The 24018-nt window shown below is 36.5% G+C and overlaps 1 protein-coding gene across 1 annotated transcript in view; it reads left to right on the top strand.

The window, feature by feature from the left end:
* Positions 1-24018, top strand: part of LOC144040375 (uncharacterized) — a 42653-nt gene that overhangs the window by 18164 nt on the left and 471 nt on the right. Inside the window, exons 18-28 of the mRNA XM_077554523.1 lie at positions 1099-1143; positions 1224-1268; positions 5189-5242; positions 6482-6553; positions 6827-6862; positions 9204-9248; positions 15853-15885; positions 17861-18016; positions 18182-18236; positions 21998-22192; positions 23671-23748. Coding sequence (XP_077410649.1) covers positions 1099-1143; positions 1224-1268; positions 5189-5242; positions 6482-6553; positions 6827-6862; positions 9204-9248; positions 15853-15885; positions 17861-18016; positions 18182-18236; positions 21998-22192; positions 23671-23748 — 814 coding nt within the window. The remainder of the gene's footprint in view (positions 1-1098; positions 1144-1223; positions 1269-5188; positions 5243-6481; positions 6554-6826; positions 6863-9203; positions 9249-15852; positions 15886-17860; positions 18017-18181; positions 18237-21997; positions 22193-23670; positions 23749-24018) is intronic.

The following is a 24018-nucleotide window of genomic DNA, read 5'->3' on the forward strand; positions in this document are numbered from 1 at the left end:
CGTTGCACATGTTAGAGATGGACTCAAATAAGTCCACCTGTAAAAGTTAAAGTTGACCTAGTTTCTAGTTTCCTATCTTATTTAATTTTTTACATGCTGAAAGGGGACCCGCCAACTTCCCGGTTTGTCTCCCCCTGTTGGTCATTGTTGTTTTCATGTTTCTTGGCTAGGTTAATAATATATTTACATGGACATTTTATATGTGTGGACTTAGAAATTGCACACTGTGTTCTTGTGTCTGGTAATGTCTCTGTTAAAGTTTCTCATCCTAAACCAGATTCTCACTTTATAGGAAGTGAGAGCATAATTCAAAGCACATGTCTTGTAAACACACATACACACAATTAATTCTACAGCTCTAAAAAAAAAACTGAAACCCAAATATATACCAGGTCACGCTTGTAACTTTTATGCCTTTTTCATTATTGTGTTGATCCAAACTCTAGTCCACACCTAATTATAAATGCTTGCCTTTTAAAGGCATTGCACCAGAGGCCTCCATTTGAATGTCACAATGTTTGACATCATCATACATCTCTCCAACAAAGGATATCATCAGCCTTACTGTAGCTTCAAGTTTATTTTTAGATCCATGGATTGCTCGGAGATGCATGAGCAGACAAACAATTCAATGACGGGCTCACTTAATCCCTGTTGGGAGTAGATAAAACAAGTTACCATATATGATCTGACACATGCATTGCACGGAAAATCCAATAGAGGGCAGTATCACCCAGTTGATGGCCTTTCCAGCGACCTTGCAAAATCGCCCCAGTTGAGAAAGGAGATAATAGTTGGAAATGTTCTTTCTGATTTCTGGCAATACTAATATGTTTGATATGTCTGTTTATTATTATATTTTTGACAGTTATAAATGTACAAATTTAAAGCATTGTGACCGGATGTATCAAATATGACACAAATCAAAAGTCATATGTGGCAGTTGTTTGTTCAAAAGGACCAATAAATACTGAAGAATCTGAATTTCTCTAATATATTTCATGGTTCAGGCTTTATAGGGTTAATGTGGTGGTATGGTGTTCTGAATGCATTGAGGACTAATGACGGCTTAAAAATGATGTAATATGACATCAACAGGGTGTCCAGGGACCTCCAGGAGAAGCAGGCCCACGGGGACCTCAGGTAACATCACACCTGAATGCATCTTGGCAGAATGATGAGCATGACTTGATAATTATGTGATCATTTTGTTTCGTTTGTAGGGAGAGAAGGGGTTCCAAGGATCACCTGGCATACAAGGACCACCGGTTGGTTTGCTTCAGGACTTTTATTTTACATTTTTATGGTTTTGGGGAAAAAAAATCTGAGTCGCAGCACTAATGTGAAGGTTTCATATTATTATGAATATAGCTCAAGCACAATGGGACATTGACAAATTTGATGGTAGCTAGTGACAGTTTTGTCTTAGAACTGTGTGTATGATTTGCAGTATGTCCTTCACTTTGCTGCCCTCTTGTGACATATTGACAGCTGGACATTTTGATAGTGAATTTATTGAGAGAAATTCAAATTACATCAGCAAATGTATGTGAAAAAAACAAACAAAAAATGTGAGGTACCTGGACAAGATACAAATGGCTGGAGGGAGCTGATTGGTTGACATAAGAAGGGCGCGTGGCTGATGAGAACAAGTGGAAACAAAAATGAGCAAAACAAGACATAAATGGACAAACGTGGAAAAACATGACACACACACATTTTTAAATAATGTTCTTTACCACCTTAGATAAGTGATTATTTTTTGCTATAAGTAGTAACAATTTGTAATGGATGCTCCCACTCCATAAAAAGGTTTGTTATTACTTATAGTTACCACAAGATGGCAGCACTCTTTAGTCTAATTGAAACGCCTCAACATACTTCCTCGTTAACAAAACCGAGTTTTCTGAGTTTGGTCATGTGGACATTTGAAAGCTGAGCCCTGATTGGTCGTTATCTGAGCAAAATGGCCGCCCTCTAAGATAGATAAAAACGGGTGTTCCATTCCATAAACGCAATAATAAAACATATTATTGTAAAGATTTTTTGGGGGTTGACTTAACTGAGCCACAACACTGTGCTAAATATTACACAATACTCTTTAAAGGGATTAGGTTTATTAATGTTAATAACCTTTGGGGGGGGGGGGCAATGTTTAATTACTGGACCATCTTTCTGGCACTGTGGGTGCTGTCAGTGTCTGCTGAATAGGATGAGAGCTTGGCCCGCCATTCCCCCCTCAGACATCCTCTCCACTGGGTCCAGAGGTTGATCCAGGACAGAGCTGGCGCGCCTCTCCTTTTGTTAATCCCGCTTTTGTTTGCAGTTGAGATGCTGCTGCCCAACAGACCACATCATAAAAGATGTCTGACGGCACCACAGTGTAAGAGAAGGTCTCATGGACTCCAGAAGACCCGGCTATTGTTAGGCCTGGCGAATAAGTGGGGAAATAAATCAAGTATGTCAAGTTCCCAATCCAGTATATTTTATTCAACGGTGAATTGAAGGAAGCAGAGGGGGTGTGTGGTAGAATGCAGAATATGCTGCTCTTGTTTGATGTTAATCACTTTTTGGTTTCTGGACTTAATTGACACACACACAGTATGAACAAAATGAACAAAACTCTCCTTACAACTAAATATTATGGTTCTGTGCAATATACAAATTGGTCAAATTGTTGCAATTTTGGACCTAAAAAGCAATTACACCTGCCTGCTTATTTATAGAATACATGTAAATCTGCAACGTGGTGTTGCGTAATTATAGTCACTACTCAAGTTAACAGCTCAGCTACAATTAACATATTTGTGTCCCTAAAATCAAAATTCTATGATTACACAGTCATCAGACTTCCCGGACTATTATCTCCGATTTGGTATCCCACATGCAGTTATAATTTTATTTTTTTTCCTACAGACACAAGCTTGTTATTCAAGTTGTTAGGGGGTGGGAGCGTGGGCGGGCCGCATTCGAGACGAGAAGTTTTGGTAGCGGAAATGTTTTTGGGGGTTTTCCCCACTAATGTTGCTTCAATCATTCATGTCCATTCTATATTGTTTTCATGACCATTTAGCGTTATTTTTCAAAAATAATAAAAGTGACTGATGGAAAATGAAAATAAAAAAAAATTGCAATTTTATGTTATTTAAAAATACTTTATAATTTTATTTAAATTTGCTAGAATGTTAATTAAAAACTTCTGATTGCCTGTGTGAAAAAAACAACATATATATATATATATATATATATATATATATATATATATATATATATAAAATCTTGATTTTTTCATTTTGTACTTTTGTCTTTTTTCCCCAGCACAGGCTTTCAAAGTACTTTAACTTAAACTTTAAATTAACTCAAAATTAACACAGTAATTTTATCACCCCTAATATATATATATATATATATATATATATATATATATATATAAGCAATATATATGTAAAAGCAAAAATAATAGTGGCATTGGTACTTGACTACTGTATACCAATTTTCCTTGGTGTATTTTCCTTGGCATCCCATATTAATATCCCTCTTTAACGAAACTGTGTTTGTTTTTTGGGGACTAGTGAATGCAAGGAAGACACAGTGACAAATACACAGCTTCAAGCCGGCTCCTCCAAACAGCACTACATTTGCTTGCATATGCATAGGCAATGTGTGCGTGCCTTCGCCAGAATGCAAATGCAGTGTATGTGTGTGTGTGTGTGTGTGTGTGTGTGCGTGGACCCGAGCCATCTCATTTCTCCCCCAGTGCCTCCTGACTAAGCCGTCATGCACTCTGTCACATTGAGCCCAAAGCACAGTGTCTCTTTCATCCAACTCTCTCTTCCTTCTCATCTCTTTACTCTCTCGTCCCCTCGCATCACTCTCTCCTTCTCCCTTTCCCCCCCCCTCCTATATCCATCCTCAATATACCAGGCGCCCCCGGGGACTGCCGGCGGAGATCGGCCAGGATGGTCCCGGGGTCTGTGTGTTGAACGTCATAATTAGTTATTATGCTAATGCAGCTCCCCAGCTGATTGGCCGCGCTCAGCCTGTTCCAATAACCCCCCCCCCCCCCCTCTCTCCGTAATCACTTTATGTTCTTGTGGAGAAAACTTCATTGTACTTATTTTGCAGAGATGGAATAAGCTCGTTAGGAAATCAAATTGTCAGTCGGGTCTAATATATGAAAATTGGCGTCGTGTTTGCATTTTGAATTCAACTGCATACACATTTTTATTCAAAAAAACCTTCAAAGTATTGTTCAAATCCGTCACAATTTATTCAAGCAAGAGGCACACTGACATGCTCATATGTCCATGACCTTGGAATGCATAATGCTTTTTCAATGTGTATACGCGATGCAGCACAGAGATGGAGGCTGCAAGTGGAGGAGGAGGAGGAGGATTTTCTAGAATTTTTTTTCCCTTCTTCCTGAGAATGCCGATCCGTGTTTGTTTTCACAAGAATGGCAATTCACATTTTGACAATTCAATCAGCCAGCACAAAAAGGTACATTTTGTGTGACATTTGCTGAATGCTTCACAACACTTTTAATCAACAGAGTAGATGAGTTTTGAGTGAACGAGCAAGTTTGCAATTGATTTGATGGTCTTTTTTTTTTTTATCAATTGATGTCATCATTGGATGTTTTGGATGGCTTCCAAAAGCTTTTTAAAGCCTTTAATCACAGAAGAAATACAATCTCTGTTTAGTTTTCATGATTATGTTGTAATATCCACTTCTATTTCCTCATCATAAGGAATCACAAGTCGTTTAAACACTCATTTGTGCAGTCGTTTGTGGAGCTTTTTTGGATGTTCGATTTCAGCCATTGGCACTGCTGGACAACTGAGGTCATTTGGCTGCAATGATGCTCAGATTGCAGACATTGCAGATGAAGCAAATCCATAGGAAAAAAAACAAACAAAAAACGTTTTTTGTTTTTTTTCCCTTGGACCAAAACAATCTACAAATTGTTATTGTGTGGAACATTGAGAAATAGCTTAATTTCATTCACAATATAGTATTTCTGTCTGTATAGAGAAAGCGGAAACTTTTTGCAATTCCACTGAAATAATGAGGTTGGCATGCAATAGCTTTGACAAGGAATGAGACCTGTAATAGAATAGAATAGATGACTATGCATCATGTATGCTACATTGTTGATATAACAAATGCTTTGTGTGTTCTCTTCAAGGGGAACTGCGGTGATTCACGGGTTAATACTTGTCTCGGTTCAGCAGGGCAGAAGGTGAGTTGATCAGATTTTTTTTTTGCTTCTTCCATTATTAACTCATTCACTGCCATTGACGACTATAGACGTCAAAAGTTAATTTGAACTATTTCTATTAGTTAAATTTTTTTTCCCACTTTTGTTAACAAGAGTATGAAAACCTAGATTTTTTTATTGTACATTTAGAACAGATATAACATTTGTGATTAATCGTGAGTTAATTAGTGAAGTCATGCGATTCAATTATGATTAAAAAATTTTAACCGCCTGACGCCCCTAATTTTTAATAATCTTTTCTTTTTTTAAATCGCGTCAGGCGATTAAAATTTTTAATTGTAATTAATTGCATGACTTCAATAGTTAATTTACGATTAATCACAAATTGTATATCTGTTCTAAATGTACAATAAAAAAAATCTAGGCTTTCATACTCTTGTTAACAAAAGTGGAAAACAAATTTAGACTAATAGAAATAGTTCAAATTAACTTTTGACCGCTATAGTCGTCAATGGCAGTGAATGAGCTCAAATCTGACCCTCTGGATGTAAAAAGTCTACACAGCTCTGTTCAAATGCAATATGCCAAATGTAATATAAAAAAGAGGTCAAGGTCAACTTTTTTCCGGCATTAAAATCACCTGTACAACTCAATTGGGATTTAAAAAAAAAAATCTTCACAGGTGAGTTTGAGGAAGAGGCGGGGTACCCCCTGGACTACTCCCCATTCCTCAGTCAATCACAGTTTACAGTTAACCAATTAACCTAACATGCAGTTGTTTTTAATGTGAGAGGAACCCGAGACCCTTTGGACAGCCTGCACCGTGAGACAGATGTTATAACCATATGCTCCACCGTGCCGGCCATATTAAGTTCCATTACTCATCAATTCAAAAGCGGAACCCTGTAACTCTAAGCCTAAATGTTTTTTTTTTGTCTTAACGACATTGTTTCAATTTACTTACAAGTACAAATGTACGTAATGTGAATTTCAGGTTTTGTTTTCGTTGGCATAGACAATGCAAAAGATACATTATTTGTGGTAATTAAATGAGAATGAAGCTTCATGAAGCCTCATTCTCTTTTTTGACTCTTCTAGATGGCACTTAAAAATGCAGTGGAAATTTAATCAATTTCCAATGAAATGACATATATTTATTTAAACAAAGTGCTTTTCATGAAGCTTCATGAAGCTTCATTTTCCCCTCACTATCTAACCCCCGATTTTGTTTAAATGCCTGTATCCCTTTCACATTTCCAGGGCTCAGCGGGGGAGCCAGGTCACCCAGGGCTACCGGGTGCACCAGGTTATCCTGGGTACAAAGGTCATTGGGTAAGATTACCTAACACTACACATGAGCATGAAATGTCTTAGCCTTAAGTAAAAGATGGGTTTAAATTTCAAGCTTGATGAATAATTTATTGGTTTGCATCTGCATATTTTTGTTTTCCTCGTAGCGTGTCACTATAATGACATAGATGCAGCTTCATATCCCTGCTATGCATTGCACCAAACAAACCATAGATAATTCTAATTCAGTCTATTTTACATACTATAGTTTGTTTTCTTTGTATTGTTGTAGGTATTAACAAATGTTTTCTGTAGGGAGAAGTGGGAAAGCCTGGCCCAAAAGGAAACAAGGTACAATGCTTCTTGTTTATTATTTCCTCAGCAATCCGCTGTTGATTGTTGCACATATTTCACACATGAAGTATTAATAGAGTTATTGAATCATCCTGTATTCAAACTGCACCAAGAGTGAAACACCAGGAATGTGCCAGCTAATGCTGACTGGCGTGTGCAAATGTTTCATGTTCAAATATAAAGTTTGGGTGAGGTTAGTCTTGAATTTCCCTAATGGCTGCCTCGAAAAGCCTGAAAAAGGCCAACAATATAGTCGCTATGCTGTCATGCATCATTTGGAAGCAGAGTCTGCAAAGTTTTTAATGGTTTGAAACAGACAATGACAGTTACGGAACAATGGTTTTAGAACTTTTATCAGCCTTACAAACAGAGTCTCAAAAAGAAGCATCGTTTTCTTGACAAGAACAAGAATTTCATTGAGAAGCAGCTGTGTGCAAATACTTTTCCTTTTTTTGGGGTCAATAAATATATTTAAAAAAAAAAAACAAGTACATATAACATTTGTAATAATGCATGGCATGGCAGAAATCCTCTTCTAATTCACCAAGTATGGTAAAATTGATCTCATCTGCCAACACTGGTGGGGTGAACGACTGACTTGTACCACGTTCTGCCACCGGGAGGCAGTTGAGGTCTTTTGACTTTACTTTTAACCAGCACATGCAGTATTTATGGACCCCTTCTCTCCTCCATGAAAGCCTCACATCAAAGCATGACAACAGGACAGTGAACCTACAATATAAGGCGGCTGATGATGTATTACTCCATTCCAATTGGTTCATGTGTTCAGGAGGTAATATGCATGCCGATATGTGGGCATTCAATTCATTTGTGACTGTTTGCTGGATTTCCATCCTCTGTAGGGTACATTCGGTTAATCACTGTTAATGAAGCTAAGTATAAACACGTCAACTGGACATGTGTCATTTCAGAAATTTATGCCATTTTCTGCCCTCCCATAAAATTTGCATGAAATACAGAAACATGTACTTGTTTTGTAAAAGTTGTCTTAAGACAAAATGTAAATTTATCTGTAGTAGCCTATAAATGGCCAGTGTTTTTATTTTATTTTTATTTGTAATGATTTTATGTCCTCCTTGTAATAGCTAAAACTGTTATATCATATTTTACTAAAATACTTTTAGCCATCTCAAGAATGAGGCGGTAAAAGTGAGGAACATGACAACATCAAGCTAATTGCTTTGACCGTGGGTAGACCAAAGGAAAGTACTTTTTCTTTTTCTTTTTTTCAACATTCTTTTTTTTTAGTGTTTCTACCATAATGGCGTGTCACTCAACCCTACACAGACTTACTCATGTGATCAGAAGGGCATATAAAAGTTTTTCTCGTGTAATTATCTAGCTAAGTTTGTTCTTGGCCAGTTAGCATAGCGGCTAACGCAGCTAGCATGATCACATCAGCAAAAACTGGATTTTCGGCCCTGGCACTGTAATTAGAGTGATACTGTTATGGAATTTTCAGTAGTTAAATTCCACAATAATACATAAGTATAATTAGTATTTCAAATAGAAAGATAGTAATCTCAAAGTTGTTCTTGTTTTATTATCTCGCTAAGTTTGTTCTTGGCCAGTTAGCATAGCAGCTAACACAGCTAGCATGAACACATCAGCAGAAACGGGATTTTTGGCCCTCTTACTGTAATTAGAGTGATACATAAGTTTAATGAGTATTCAAATGGAAGTAACTTATTTTTAAATTGTAATGAATTTTTTTCAGCACTATTTTTGAAATGCAAAATGTGTTTTTCATGAGCCTGAGTATCAGTAACAGCCTAGGGTCACACCAGACACATCAAAATACATGACCCCAAAAAAAAAAAAAAATCAGTTTTTCTTGAAAACATAAACAAATTAATCAACCAATGTTGCATGGTGACTTAATTGTCCTCTAATTCTGGAATGATCACAATGCTACAGGGTCATTGCGATACTCTTGCTTCGGATTCTGAAATGGCGAAGTGTGTGATGGCCCACCGGGGTAGAGGAAGGAAAGTAAGGAGTATCAGAGCTCGCAGATGTGTCTTTTGTAAGTCACATACAAGATAGAAAGAGTCAGGTTTGTTAAAGGTCACCGCTAGCTACTTCCTATCCCTTCTCTCTGTGGGTTTCTCTTATTGGTTGCTTGAGGTAAGCATGACCTTTTCTCCTCTCTCTGTCTTTCTATTCTTTTTTTTTTTAACACACACATTTCCATCAGTTGCTCCATACGTTGTGTTTTACCCACACACTCGCAGAACAGCACAAGCAGATACACACACATTGGATGTAAACAAACATGAACAAACTTTTTTCCTAATTGGGATGTGTCTCGTTGCAGGGCGACAGCGGGAGAGACGGCGAGGCAGGAACTCCCGCTATACCTGTAAGTGTGGCCGTCTTCTTCTGCTTCCACTAGGTGACAGTAATGCTTATGTTTCTGGCGACTGAACACGGAGAATGTGTGTTTGTGTGAGTTTATGGTGAACAAGTGTCTGCACAAGGGCGCCGGGATGAGGCGAATCCTCCAGAAGAACAATGTCTTGGCTTCAAGACCTAATTTGGGAGTTACGGCCTTTTAATGCGGCTTGGGGCTCATATTTCTTCCCAAAGCTAGTCCAAGCAATAACCGTGCCCATGCTGATCCCAAATCATAGATTGTTCCTCTTTTTTTTCCCACTCTGTTCAAAATGGTAACATAAAAACAAGCCATTAAATAGAACACAAAACAAAACAATCTATTCCCAGACTCTTGAGCAAAGCACAATAACCCCAACTGCTCATATGTGTGACCATATTGCATCTCGGGATAAATAGTTAATTTGTCATAGTGTATAAAATACATTTCATAACCAGTTGTTAAAGGTTGCCATTACTGAATTTGGTCATTATTAAAAATGATTCTGAACCAGCTCATCACTAGTTAAGGTCCTGTTTGACCTGGGATCTACTCTTAGAAATTTTTTTTAATTAATTTTGATAATATGAACATCTCACCATCTTAACTCATTCACTGCCATGAACTCATTATTAAAAAATAAGATTATTAAAAATCAGGGGTGACAGGCAATTAATTTTTTTTATTGTAATTAATCGCATGACTTCACTAGTTAACTCACGATTAATCACAAATGTTATATCTGTTCTAAATGTACAATAAAAACAAATTCTAGGTTTTCATACTCATACATAGAAATTGTTCAAATTAATTGTTGACGTTTATAGCCGTCAATGGCAGTGAATGAATAAAAAAAAAGATGATTAAAAACTTGGGGCGTCAGGCAATTAAAATTTTAATCGTAATTAATCGCATGACTTCACTAGTTAACTCATGATTAATCACAAATTTTATATCTGTCCTAAATGTACAATAAATAAAAAAATCTGGGTTTTCATACTCTTGTTAACAAAAGTGGGAAAAAATGTTAAACTAAATGAAACAGTTCAAATTAATTTTTTTATGTTTATAGCCGTCAATGGCAGTGAATGAGTTAAAAAATATGACATAACCAATATCAAGCTAAAATTCTGTATTGTGTATATATATATCAAATTAGATGAGCACTTTCCAAATTGAATCCCGCAGGCTAACAATAAAAAACATAATGAAGTGAAATCCTCAAGATATTGCTCCTAAAACAGCTTCCACTGGTGAGTGAGAACACAGTAGAATCTCTCAACATGTTTATGTCAGCCATCACCATCAATAACGTGTGAAGATACCACGATACTGCAATTTCCAACTTCCGAGCCAAGATTTGTATTTCATTATTTTCCTAATGCCACTGAATAAGTTCCATTTGAGACAGAGTCCAAGTATTGATTACTCTGGTATCGATCTTCACATCCCCTGAGAGGGATTAGACAATGAATCCAATCATAGTGCTAGTGTGTGTTTTCTCTATTTTTGTTAGCCACTGTAGCTTGTATCGCATGGAGATATAGTTGTGTAATCTGGCCTGTGACACTTGAGAAATGTAAAGCAATTATATTTTTCAGTGTGCAGGTTAAATGTTGACTCTGTGAAGCCAACGTTGAGCGCAGCTCAGCCTCCAACGCAGCAAACTCCCAAAGCGAAACGTATCAGCAGTGAATCACAAATGTGTCACTGCTGAAATGTGCATGACGATTTGTCTTCCAAAAGACTTCCTAATTCCTACGGGGTGGAATAAGTATGACTCGGTAGTGCCACGTCTTCCAGTAGGAAGCCAAACATTTTTTTCTTCTAGGCTGCAAAGAATATGACAGTATTCATAATCTTTTATGAATATTACATTTTCAGAGCAACATGATATGCCAGAAATCTCCAAAATATTGTACTGTACTGAGACAGACAAATGGAATATACTCAGTTCTAACTTTTAAGCCATCTAGATTGAGTTTAGTTGCCCAATCATCATCAAACGTTTGACATTTATCAAATTAAAAATAAAGATAATCTGCCCAATTTGATTATTTTTTATTTTTTTTTGTACAAACCCAAAATCGTCTTCTAAAAAATTGTTGATGAACATTCAATATATATTTCCCACGGAAAACAAGGCTAAATTGGGATAAAAATCCCTTAGAAGAATGGCAAAAATAAAAAATATGAATAATATATTGTAAAAGAAAAAAAAATCCGCAAATATGCGAATCTGCGAGTGCAGTTTTAATTTGTAATACCACCTTTTACTACTAGATGGCAGATGTCATTGCACCAGAGCCTTATATTGAGAGAGTTTGGCTAACTCGGTTTCAGCAGGGTAACAAGATGGCGTCCATATGTCATGTGACCAGCAGTTGACCAATCACGCTGTGATTGCATTTACTAGAATAATTTTCTGCGATTTTGGAATGATAAGATGATGGGACAAACACATTTTGAGTGAGTAGATTTTTGTGAAAAAAATGTACAAAGTGAGTTATTAATGTTGCTTTCTTGTTCAACAGTTTTGTGCCATCCTTGAATGGTATTTTTTTATGCAAGAGAGACATTTGCACTGTAAAAAAAAAAAAAGAGAGAAAAAGATCCAAAACGTTGATACCCGATATTTGTGAGGAATAGGGATCAGGCCATTCTATTTATTTATTTTTGTATTAATCAGGCAATTAATAGGTAACCAGTATTTTCTTGTGGCAAAAATCTGTATCAGCATCGGCTTTAAAAAAAAAAAAGAAGAAAAATCAGCCAGGCCCTAGAGGTATAAAATGCATTGCGACTTTTGAACAAATGAGAAGAGAGTGGACCATTCCCACTGGAAGTTTTTTTGTTGGCCAATTGTGGGCGGCGGGAGCTGAGCTTCTTCTGTTTTCCGACGTCCCGCTGTGCGTGGTTTGAATCATTAAAATTTGGAACTGAATCACATGGCTTCAATCTACTTGTGAGCAGCATGCGAACTACTGAAAACAGGACGACACAAATAGCCTTAATACTTTTCTTTCAACAAGGGATCTAATGGTAAAAATGCTGATTTTCAACTAAGCGGGAATAACTTCAATGAATTGATTTTTACTGTCATTGCATATGCACAAGTACAGAGCAACAAAATTGACTTTAAACAAGCTCAAGAAATATGAAAAACAATGTTCATACAGACCATGTTTTTGGCACTTGGTGACACTGTCTATAGGCCATATTGTAATGTATTATATTATTAGTATGGGATTTTTTTTTAATGGGCTTTAGGTGAACTGATGAATACACACACGCTCGCACGCACGCACGCACACACACACACACACACACGCACATACACATACTCACCCACATACAAAAAAAAGGGTATATATATATATATATATATATATATATATATGTGTGTGTATATGTGTATATATATATATGTATATGTATTTAAAAAAAAAAAAAACATTTATTAAATTTTTTTTTAATTGATTTGTTGGATTTTTAAAAAAAAAAAAGAAAGGAGAGCAATGATGATGTCAAATCGAATGAACAATACTGAGCTCTCCTGTAAAAAAAAAAAAAAAAAAGGCCATATTGGAATGTGAGACCTTAAAAAAATTTCAAAGACACAGGAAATTTTTAAAAATGTATCACAAGTATGTCCGAACTAAACGCACACCTCTTGCCTCTTCGTATCTTCCTCAGTCAGCACCTCCCAAACGTGTGCCTCATTTCCAGGTTCACACCAATATTTTAAGTCTTCCTGGAAGTAATTTGACCTTTTTTGTATGGATGGATTTTTAACTAAGCATTTTTTGTTTTCCTGTGCTTAATCTCACACCTCACACCAAAATGGAGGCACACAAGGTCTCGAACATTTACAAACTCCGTCATATTGTCATGGAAGACTGGATGAGGATTCCAGTGGCATCCTGTGAAGCTCTGTGTGGAAATATTACGCTGAACACACAAAATATTGACACTGGACACAATTTGGACATTTTCAGGAAGGGGTTTACTCACTTTTGTTGCCAGTAGTTTAGACCAGCTGTGTTTGCTGAGTTATTTTGAGGGCACAGTAAATTTACACAGTTATGGACTACTTCATATTGTAGCAAAGTGCCATTTCTTCAGTGTTGAATAAAAATATCTAATAATATTTACAAAAATGTTAAATTTCGATACTGTATGTTGTCTAAATGACACATGGAGGGACAGCTGGCTGAGGTACAGTTGCAAGTGAACAACTTTGACTGCAGATGCGAGTAGGCCATGTGAATCAGGTCCAACTTGTCATGATTCAAATCACACACAGGGGATCTATAAACTGGGGGAGCTCAGCAGTCGGTGAACAAGAAACACTCCAGGCGGGAGTCATACACTCGTCAAAGCAGGTGGTCGATCGTTTGGATTCAGCAGTTGCGACATTGCCACACACAAATATTTCAAATTGTTTTGCTTCTGTAGAATTGTACAAAAATGTTTTTCCCATGGATCCATAACAGTGGTTCTTACCCTTGTTGGAGGTCATGCATGCAGATAGGACGCTTGCTCCCATCACTTAACTTGATATTAATAGAGCACTTTTAAACAACCTCCACCCACAGTTTTCTTAATTAAGCAATAATGAGCAGATACAATGAAAACAGCAGAGGCTCTAAAATTGAACCCTGTGGAACACCACATTCCATTATTCATGCAGTGGTGGATGAAGTACTCACTTTTTTTTTTTACTTAAGTAAAAGTACAGGTGGAAAAAAAATATCTTTAGTAAAAGTATTTGTGGAAAAATATAGTAAGTATATTTATTGAAAATAGAAAGTAATTTTACTATCCCAATTCAATCATACTTATTTAAGTAAATATAAATTTAAAATGATTAAATGATATAACAGGAAAATATACAGAGAAATAACTAGCATAGAATGACTTCACTTATTTATTTATTTAGAACTGAGTGCAGTAAACAAGATGGGAGTGGAGGGAATAAATGGTTACTTGCACTTGCTATTTATATTTGCCGATGTGTTTTTGAACGTTTGAATCTTGTTCGGCTACTTGCTGCCGCTGGAGCGGAACAGCGCTATGGGTGAATGTCACATGCATGACAAAATAACGTTGGAAAAAAGTAGCAATGTAATGTGAACACAATTAGAAAAGTAGTGGAGTAAAAAGTACCGATACTCACCCTTCAAAAAGTATCCCTTCATAAATGTACTCAAGTAAATTAATTTACGGGTGTCAAAATTAGTATAAGTTTGAGTTAATTTTGAGTTGATTTAATTTAAAGTTCTTTTAACGCCACCATTTTTAAAAAAAACATGCGATTAATGACTTGCAGTAATAAATTTAATAATAAGGCATATATTTGTGGGGACTGGGGTCAAGTTTTATTTTACAATTTGAAAAATGTGCAGAATCTACAAGTTACTTCATGTTAAAGATTAGATAGCTCTTAATATGATAAGAAAAATGCACTGATCTGTCACCAACTTCTTATAAATTAAATTATGCCATCTAGTGGCAGAAAAATGACCTAAACAAAAATCAATATCACACTCGTTTTTTACAGTACAGTACATCTTTTTTATTTTAACTCTATTTTATGAATTATTATGAAATTACTGTATCAATGACTTTTTATTGTACATTTAGAACAGATATAAAATGTGTGATTAATCGTGAGTTAACTATGCAATTAATTACAATAAAAAAAATGTAATCGCTTGTCTTTTCTTTTTTTTTTTTTACAATAAAACTTTACCTCCTTATAGCTGTTAAGACCCTCTATCACGGTTTATTTTATCATCCAGCAGGGGAGACAAGAAGCATCATGCTCAAAATTAAATTCCGGACAACAGCAACAAAGTGAACTTGTCTCAGTGTTTGCTACCAAACTGTTGCCACTATATTGGTTCATTAAACATCTCATCTAAAAAGTAATCTCAAAAGACACATGTTTAAATACTTTGAACAGACCAAGCTTATTTTCCTCCTTCAGCACTTGGATGGATAAAATGACTCGCCAAGGGGCCTGTTTAGAAAAATGTAATTTGCAAGCTTTGATTTGCAATGTGATATTATTTCTGCTCGCAATATCATCGCTAATCCAAATAATGTTCGCTAGCCATTCTTGTGAAGGAAAAGGCCTCGGTAGAGGCGAGAATCATTTGTAAAACACGGCACTGCCATCAGAAAAGAAGTCATTAAAAAATACGAAGAAACGGAACACTCCTCGAGTCTCCGATATATGTTAAAGTGTTTAATTCGGCAAAACAGCCTGACACAATTGGTGTTACCGGCAGATGCTGTTTTCAAAGGAATAAAAGATTCACAAATGCATTTTTCATTACGATACAGCAAAGTACAAAAGGACTGCGCGAGATTGCATCGGAATAAGCAATCTAAAACGTTGTGTAAGCCAACGGCTTTGACAGGAGGGAGAAAGAGCAGCTCTGCATCACCAATGCAGAGCTGCGAGCGTCGCTCCTCTGACACTCGCCTTTTGATATGTAAGCGCTCATTTCTAATGTTTCTCCATTCCTTCCTCCTCGTCTTTTTCATCCCCACCCTCTCTGCTCTCTTTTCTTTCTTACACCAGGGCCAAGTGGGACCCAGGGGAAGGGAAGGAGAGGTATGTCAAATTAGACTTTGCGGTATTAGATTTAATCCATTCTCTCTCATTCTGCCCCACAGTGAGGAGCCCTGACAAGCTCGTTGCGCACCTTCTTTGGAAGACTAAAAGAGCCGATACCTTCAGGCCTGGGGAAATGTACCCCCCCCGGGCAAAAATATACATCACAAAAGCATTCTTTCCCAAAGCCGAGCCCATTTGAATTAGCAAACGCTTTACCGTACTGTCAGGCTGCATTATAAATTTACGGAGCTACAACGTTCCTCAGTTGCGAACGCTCATTTGTTGATGATGTATAAAACGCACTTTTCCCCTGCGGGTGCATCATTTTGGATCACCAGCAAATAACCACTGCAGGCTATTTTTTACGATCATCTAACCGCATTATCGAAAGAAAAGAGCTGTTTGGTAGGTGGTTCGGTAGTTAAACATGGCAATTAGTGTTAAATTGCGAAGTCTAATTTAGTTTTCATATTGTCTGTGGGACCATGCTAGTTAGTTAGCCCTCACAATTTGTAGCCTTGTTAAAAATAATAATAATTAAAAAAAAATATTGATATTTTGTATTGGGAAGTCTGGTATTTTAGCATTTTACTTAGTGATACTTTTGCTATCCAAGCATGCTGATGGATTTTTAATGCTCCCATTCACAACAGAGTAACTCATGAAAAGACATTATTGTAATACTTTATGATAAAGACGTGTTAGTAATTGATAGGAAAAACGAGATCCTTGATATTTACTTAAAAATAAGTACAACTCATTCCCAATGTCAATCAAGCAATTTGCCTTTTTCACAACTTCAATCACTTCCCTTCCGTGTCTGTGACTTTGATTTTGTCCAAAAATAACCCTTTTTTCAGCGGTGGCACATCCAGGTCCAGAAAGTAGGGATGCACAATAATGCTATTTTCAACCGATGACAATAATTTAGAATGTGCTGATGTCAATAACCGGTAAGTAAGCCGATAATTGTTTGCAAAATTAACTTGAATACAAATGTACTTTTGTGTCCTACTATAACGCTAACATATAAATACAAATACATGTAAACATTGTGTAAGTTGCCATGAAGCTGAATTTTATTGATATCGCTGCTTCAAAGAAAACCAGTAACTCATTTTGAGTTTGCCAAAACAAAACAGTCATGTTTTCAAAAAAAAAAATTTATTAGCTGGTTTATCTGTAGGATGTCAAAGTGGTTGATAATTGCCGATAATTATCGGCCACCGATATTATCGTGCATCCCTGACAGAAAGTAAAAACCCTGCCACTGTTTGTCTTTAGCCCCTGGTGCTAGCTAGCGAGCTACTAGCTCCCTAGCAAGTAAACGAGCACCATGGGAGCTAGCTAGGGAGCTAGCTAACTAACACCTGAGGCTAAAGCCAAACTGTGGCAGGGTTTTTACTTTCTGGACCTGGATTTTTCACCTCTGCCTTTTTTTGCACAAAAATTATCGGCCACCGATATTATTGTACATCCCTAACAAAGTAAAAACCCTGCCACTGTTTGGCTTTAGCCCCTGGTGCTAGCTAGCGAGCTACTAGCTCCCTAGCAGGTAAACGAGCACCATGGGAGCTAGCTAACTAACACCTGAGGCTAAAGCCAAACTGTGGCAGGGTTTTTACTTTCTGGACCTGGATTTGCCACCTCTGCCTTTTTTTGCACAAAAATTATCGGCCACCGATATTATCGTGCATCCCTAACAGAAAGTAAAAATGAAAGAATTGTCACTAGACACCAGTGCAGATTAAAGTACAGTGCTGAAGTCTTAGGCACCATTAAATCTCTTGTTTATCAGTCATATGATGGCTCCTTCAGGCCAAGTCATTAAAAAACAAAGCGAGAGGTGCCCTGACACTTTCGGAGAAGGTTTATAAAAGATTGATTCCGAAAATGTGCGGTTCGATTGATTGCAGCAAAAACACGTTCTACGACTACAATGTAAGATTTTCTCTCATCTGTCCTCCTTCAGAAAGGATTGAAAGGGGATGAGGGCATCAGGGGGCCTGAAGGAAAGAAAGGCGATATGGGCCACAATGGTCACATGGGAGCTGTTGGTTCAAGGGGATTTCCTGGCCTGGATGGCTTGCCCGGTCAACCGGGTCAGCCTGGATTTCCTGGAAAGCCCGTGAGTGAAAGTGCTCATTATTGTCTCAGTAAAAGGATTCCTGGCAAGATATAGAAAAGTCAAGTTTGAGGCCACTGGGGTTATGCTATAAATGTCAAAACTAGATTAAGATTAAGACCTTCTTTTTAACGTGTAGCTTGTCTGAGATTTGGTTCTGTTTTTCAGGGCAAGTCACCATCAGATGAGCATCTTGTAAAGCTCTGCAGCGACGTCCTGCGCAGTGAGTATTTGTTTGCAGCGTGAAGGTCAATGTCTGAATAGGATTTACATAGATTCAAATATATTAAATACAGCAATCCAGTAACAACTGAATTGGGGACTCAATATGATTTGAAGCTATCATTACTATTAGGGATGTTTGATACTTTCTTTTTTTCGGACTGATACCAGTACGAGTAATCAGCTATTGAGTAGTCACCAATACAAAGTACATTTTAGTACACACTTTAAAACACACTGCTCATTTATTTTTAGTTTTTTGGGGTCATAATTCTATTTAATCAGTAGAATTTTTTAATTTAGTTTCTAACTGTTGTACAGTGTCCTTGAGGGTCTTGAAAGGCGCTTTCAAGTGAAATGAATTATTATTATTGATACAGAAAATGTCCCCAATAAACAATGACATAATTTTACCATGAAATATATGAGAGAAAATTCAGATTATTTTTTAAATTTTTTATGTTTTAAAAAAAAAATTATTTAAAAAAGCATTTTTACTTTATTATTTTTTATTTTATGTTATGTTTTTAACTGTTGTTGTAAGGTGACCTTGAGTGTCCAGAAAGGCGCCTATAAGTAAAATGTATTATTATTATTATTATTATTATTATTATTATTATTATTATTATTATTAATTCGAGTTTTTATTGGTCCTTTTGAACAAAAATTTTTTTTTATTTTTTCCACTTCCACATATTACTTTTGATATGTATCATATTTGATATATATTTTTTTAAAAATTGTTTTTTAAAAATTTTATTTAAAAATATATTTTTACTTTATTCTTTTTTATTTTTTGTTATGTTTTTAACTGTTGTTGTAAGGTGACCTTGAGTGTCCAGAAAGGCGCCTATAAGTAAAATGTATTATTATTATTATTATTATTATTATTATTATTATTATTATTATTATAATTATTAAATAGAGTTTTTATTGGTCCTTTTGAACAAACCAAAAAAATATTTTTTCCACTTCCACATATTACTTTTGATATGTGTCATATTTGATACATCTGGTCACAATGCTTTAAATTCGTAGTTTTTTATAGCTGTCAAAAATATAATCATAAACAGCCATATCAAACATACTAGTATTTCCAAAAAATCAGAAAGAACTTTTCCCACTATTAAGAATTCAGGCGCTCTTGCAAGGTCGCTGGAAAAGCCATCAGATGGGTGATACTGCCCTCTAATGGATTATCCGTGCAATGCATGTGACAGCTCATAAATGTCAGGGTTTTAATGGGGGTAATTATTAGGTTGCATATTATTGAATAACTGCTAAAAGACTGAGAAAAAATACAAAGTTCAAATTATTTTTAGTCATTATAGCATGCCCATTAGTCGAGATTTGTACAAAAACCCAACCCATTTATAGGCTCCATAATATTGGGCTTAAGACTGACATTGATATCATGGAAGTAACATGAATAATGTAGCAACTGTGCCAACGAAACATATTAAAAATATGATTGATGTGTTATGATATCCTTCTCACAGCTCTTCAAGGGCATATTTGCAATTCGCCATGATGCAGTGTTTTGGAATTCCTTTGGCCGATGGACACAAATGACTGGTGGAATTCCAGTTCTCCAAAATCCCAAATTGTCGATTCGGAAAATGAGCAATTTGGGGTGGGGTCATCTGCTATTATGAAAACGATAAAAGTTGGAAAAATGCTTGGCGGATATACTATCGTCATATAAAAAAAAAAAAATGTCAGATTACATAACAGACATCTTTTCCACACTAATCTAATGTTCGATGGATTTTTCACTGCGGGTCGCTGCATAAGTGATTATTGATCTAACGCTGGTGTCATAGACTCAGATTGAGTACAAGCTGACATGATAATTAATCAGAGTGATGTTTTTTTGGGGGTTGGAAACATAACAATGTCTTCCATTACAAACTAGCAGCTGCAAAGGAAGTCTCAGCAGACACAATTAGCCGTAATGAATAGATGCGGTGAGACAAAAAGGAGGAACGGTGAGGAAACGAGACCTACCTGAGGAGGCGCGGCTGTGTCAATGATTTCGATCGGTTATGCGGGAAATGCGAGGCGGTGAGAAGCAGCATGGAGAAATTTGTATGTGGGCCATGAGCTAACACACCTGTTGTTTGTATGTAGCAGGTGGTTGGTTACCATGGTGATTCTCTGCATTATTTTTTTTTTTTTGCTAATGTGAGGTTCAGGTTTTAATCTCGACTCCGGCAGCGTAGAAAATGGAAGAGCTTGTTCTGGCAGTTTTGCCAATAATGATGCTTCTAATGTTCTGTACGTAACTGCCGTTTTTAAGCATCAAGTCTACAGACTATTATCCTCCCCCCGTTTCATTTGAGTGATAGGAAGTGGATAGCCAACATCAGCAGACCCTCGAGGGGGAAGGATGGAACGCATAATTAGCGGTGGCTGAATGGTAAACAGGATCCTGATTGGCTTCTTATTCAAGTGTGGTGGCATAGAAACGGGGAGTTTAAGAGAATGATAAATAATAACAGTGAACTGGTTCTAGCTTGATGTTTATGTTGGACTTTAAATTGTGTTTGGAGATTTACGTTGCTATTCACAAGGCACCGTTGGACTAGAAATGCTTTGATATTGCGTCATTTGGGCCCTTCATTTGCACAACAGCAGCACTTTGGAGCCTGACACAAATATTTAAAAGCAGGTCTGGATGCGGAAGTTTTAGAAAACAACACGTGTGAACACAAACACAGTCATCTATAAAATTGCTGTGAGCACCGAGTGCGCCCTCGGAAATTGTCCAATTTTTGCTTAATAACTGGTCTGACAATTATTAATTTAATCTATCTTTGTTCATCTAAATAAGAGAAGCGGATGGATTGTTGTTATATTATTTCAGTATAGTACTCGGGTTATTTTTGTTGCCCCTGGTTTTAAAGCGATTATTGTTTAGACTTAGTAGTCGGGCTGTGTATCGATTCTAATTTCCTCAATCGATTTGATTTAGATTCACAAGAGTTCAGTTCGATTTGATTTGTATTTTTTTCCTGATTCGATTCACTTCAATTCAATCCGATATCGATTAATTACGGCTCATAATTTCTTCTTAAATTAAATTGATTAAAAACTCCACAAATATTAAATTCCAAAGGACATTTTGTGGAGTGACTGGTCAAATTATTTAGTTTATTAATGAAAGTAGCACGTTATAATCACTTGAGTGTGAAAATATTTTATAATATAATTCAATAATTGTAAATATGTATTAAAAATATTCAGAATTGTCTTAAAGTGCGATTAGTCAGGTATTTCATAAATGTAAGAAAATAATTTTCAAGAAAGCAGTAAGAGACAAAAAAAGGCATTTAAAATTACATTTTGTTAAGGATTTATGGAAAAAAGAGATACATAAAATAGTCGATTTATGGTTTTATGAATCGATGTTAGACTCGAAAAGGAAAATTTATTCGATATCGATTGTTTGATTTTTTTTTTTTTTAACCCAGCCCTACTTACTAGGGATAACATTGATGGACAAATGAAGCGTCATGAAGCACTTTCACTCCTCTAGATGGCACCCTATGGTTTAAAGATATAGTGGAAAAGTAATCAATATCCATTGCAATGGTGTTTATTTTAAACCAAGAGCACCATCTACAGGAGTAAAAAAAATATTGCAAGTGCTTCATGAAGCTTCATGAAATTTCATTTTCCCATCACATCGTTGTTGTCATGGAACAATATTAAAAGTAATCCAATCCAATCCAGTGAGTAACGTCTGTCTCTGCTCTTTAGCTCAACTCCCAGCACTCCTCCAGACCATGGATAGATCAGCGAGGTGTGAATCCTGCCATACTGTGAAGGGACCACCCGGTGAGCCAGGTGCCCCGGGACCCAAAGGCTCAATGGGAATCTCAGGTTATCCTGGCAGGACTGGCTCTGCAGGATACCCGGGGACTCCTGGTTTGCAGGGTCCTCCGGGTCTCAAAGGTAAGCACTGTGGAGCGGCGGCCATGCGGGTTGTGAGTGAAGATGTGCAAAACAAAAAACGACTTTGAGAAAACAACAGCTCGGGAAAATTTACAGCTGCTTTCAGCTACGATTAAAATCAAAAGAGTGCCAACAGCTAACAAATTGGATGTGTTGATGCTCAGTGTACCCCGTAAAACAAGCTTATTAAACAAGTGAACACCAGTAAAAGTCAGTAGAGCAAAATAAAATAAATACTGCGTGCAAAACCAACTTAATGAGCTGCTTTTGATTTATCACCCCTTCAAGTGGCTAATCATCCGTGGAAGATGCCGAACTATAACATCTCACTGTTGGATGGGATTTCACCTTGTTAGTTTAAGAGAAGACAGCTATTAAAAAAAAATGTCTTGGTGGATAACTGTGATGTTGATTAAGAGGCAGCACACGATCCTGAAAAGTACAATAAAAGCAAATACTAATACTAAAGTGCAGTATTTTATTGTGACATTTGAATATGGAAATAATCAACTCTCCAAGGCACGGATGCAAATGTGTAATTTTGCTCATTCTCAGTGAAAAAAAAAAAAAAATAATTCTCTCACCTTAAAATTGGAAGAACTTTTCTAAAGTGACCAATATTTAACAAAACTGAAAATATGAAAAAAATATATTTTGCACAGGTGCTACAAGGTTTTCCATGTAATTGACCCATGTCTACTAAAATGGATGTGTTGGCACTAATGGTCAGAATCCTGAATCTGTGAAACCACATGGCATAAATGTGTGTGTTATTATGGGATGGTAGCAAAAAAATTAAAAAAAATCCTGCACAATGATACCTCACTTATTAAAATTGAACTCCTACAACCCGAGATATTCAAATTCAAATGTGGCGATTATCTGTCCTATTGTTGTACAAACAGCCCAAGCAACAGCCAATCAGGTGAATTCGGAGATGAGGTTAGTCTAAGCCAATCACAAGCTGAACTCGGATCACGTGACCAGTGATTTTATTTTTTTTGGTCCATTTCCCGCATCTCACTGATGCATTAGGAGAGTTATAAAATGCTGAAACTAATTGGTTGTTTTGGCATTTTTGCAGCAATTAGCATTAGAATATAGCTAAGTTTCATCATTATTCACAAATCTGTTTAAAACACTGGGGAAAAGAGCTTTTTTTCAACATGGCCCTATGGTTGATCTCTTATACTCTGCTGCCATTTGCTGGCCGTTTTTTTTTTTTGCATTAACTACCATTGCTTTAAGCATCATCTTCAGGTCAGAGGCTGCATCAAAGCCTTCTGTATGATTTAAAAAAACAAAAGAAAGAAAAACAAAACGCATAAATACGTTTTTGGGACCATGGCAATATGCAAAATAGAACGTTTATATACGTTTTTGGGAGCAAATGGTGGAAAATATCCAATTCATTGGGACTTTTAAAGCAATTTACTTTTGTGACATTTGATTTTTAAGTAGACATGATTCGTCCTTAGGTGACATAGGAGGAAGAGGGTTCAAGGGCAGCAAAGGTGAGGGTCACCAAGGACGCCCAGGACCACCCGGACAGCTAGGTATGTCAAAATCATAGAATCATCTTCTCCTTTGACTAGCCTACAGCCATTACTGCATTTGTAATTTGCGTTGCAAATGTTTCAGCAACTCACCACAGCTTTCTGACATCTGAGCTCACTTTTAATGGAAATGCATCAAGGACGTTCCATTTTTAACAAATATGTGGGCAGACGCTTTTTGTGAGCGCTTACATAAGATTGTTTGGTGATGTTATGTATTTGCGTTTTTTTGCATAACAGTTAATCAAATGGAAACAAAATTTGCTCCAT

The sequence above is a fragment of the Vanacampus margaritifer genome, chromosome 20, assembly GCF_051991255.1.
Source record: "Vanacampus margaritifer isolate UIUO_Vmar chromosome 20, RoL_Vmar_1.0, whole genome shotgun sequence".
In the NCBI taxonomy this organism is placed as follows: Eukaryota; Metazoa; Chordata; class Actinopteri; order Syngnathiformes; family Syngnathidae; genus Vanacampus; species Vanacampus margaritifer.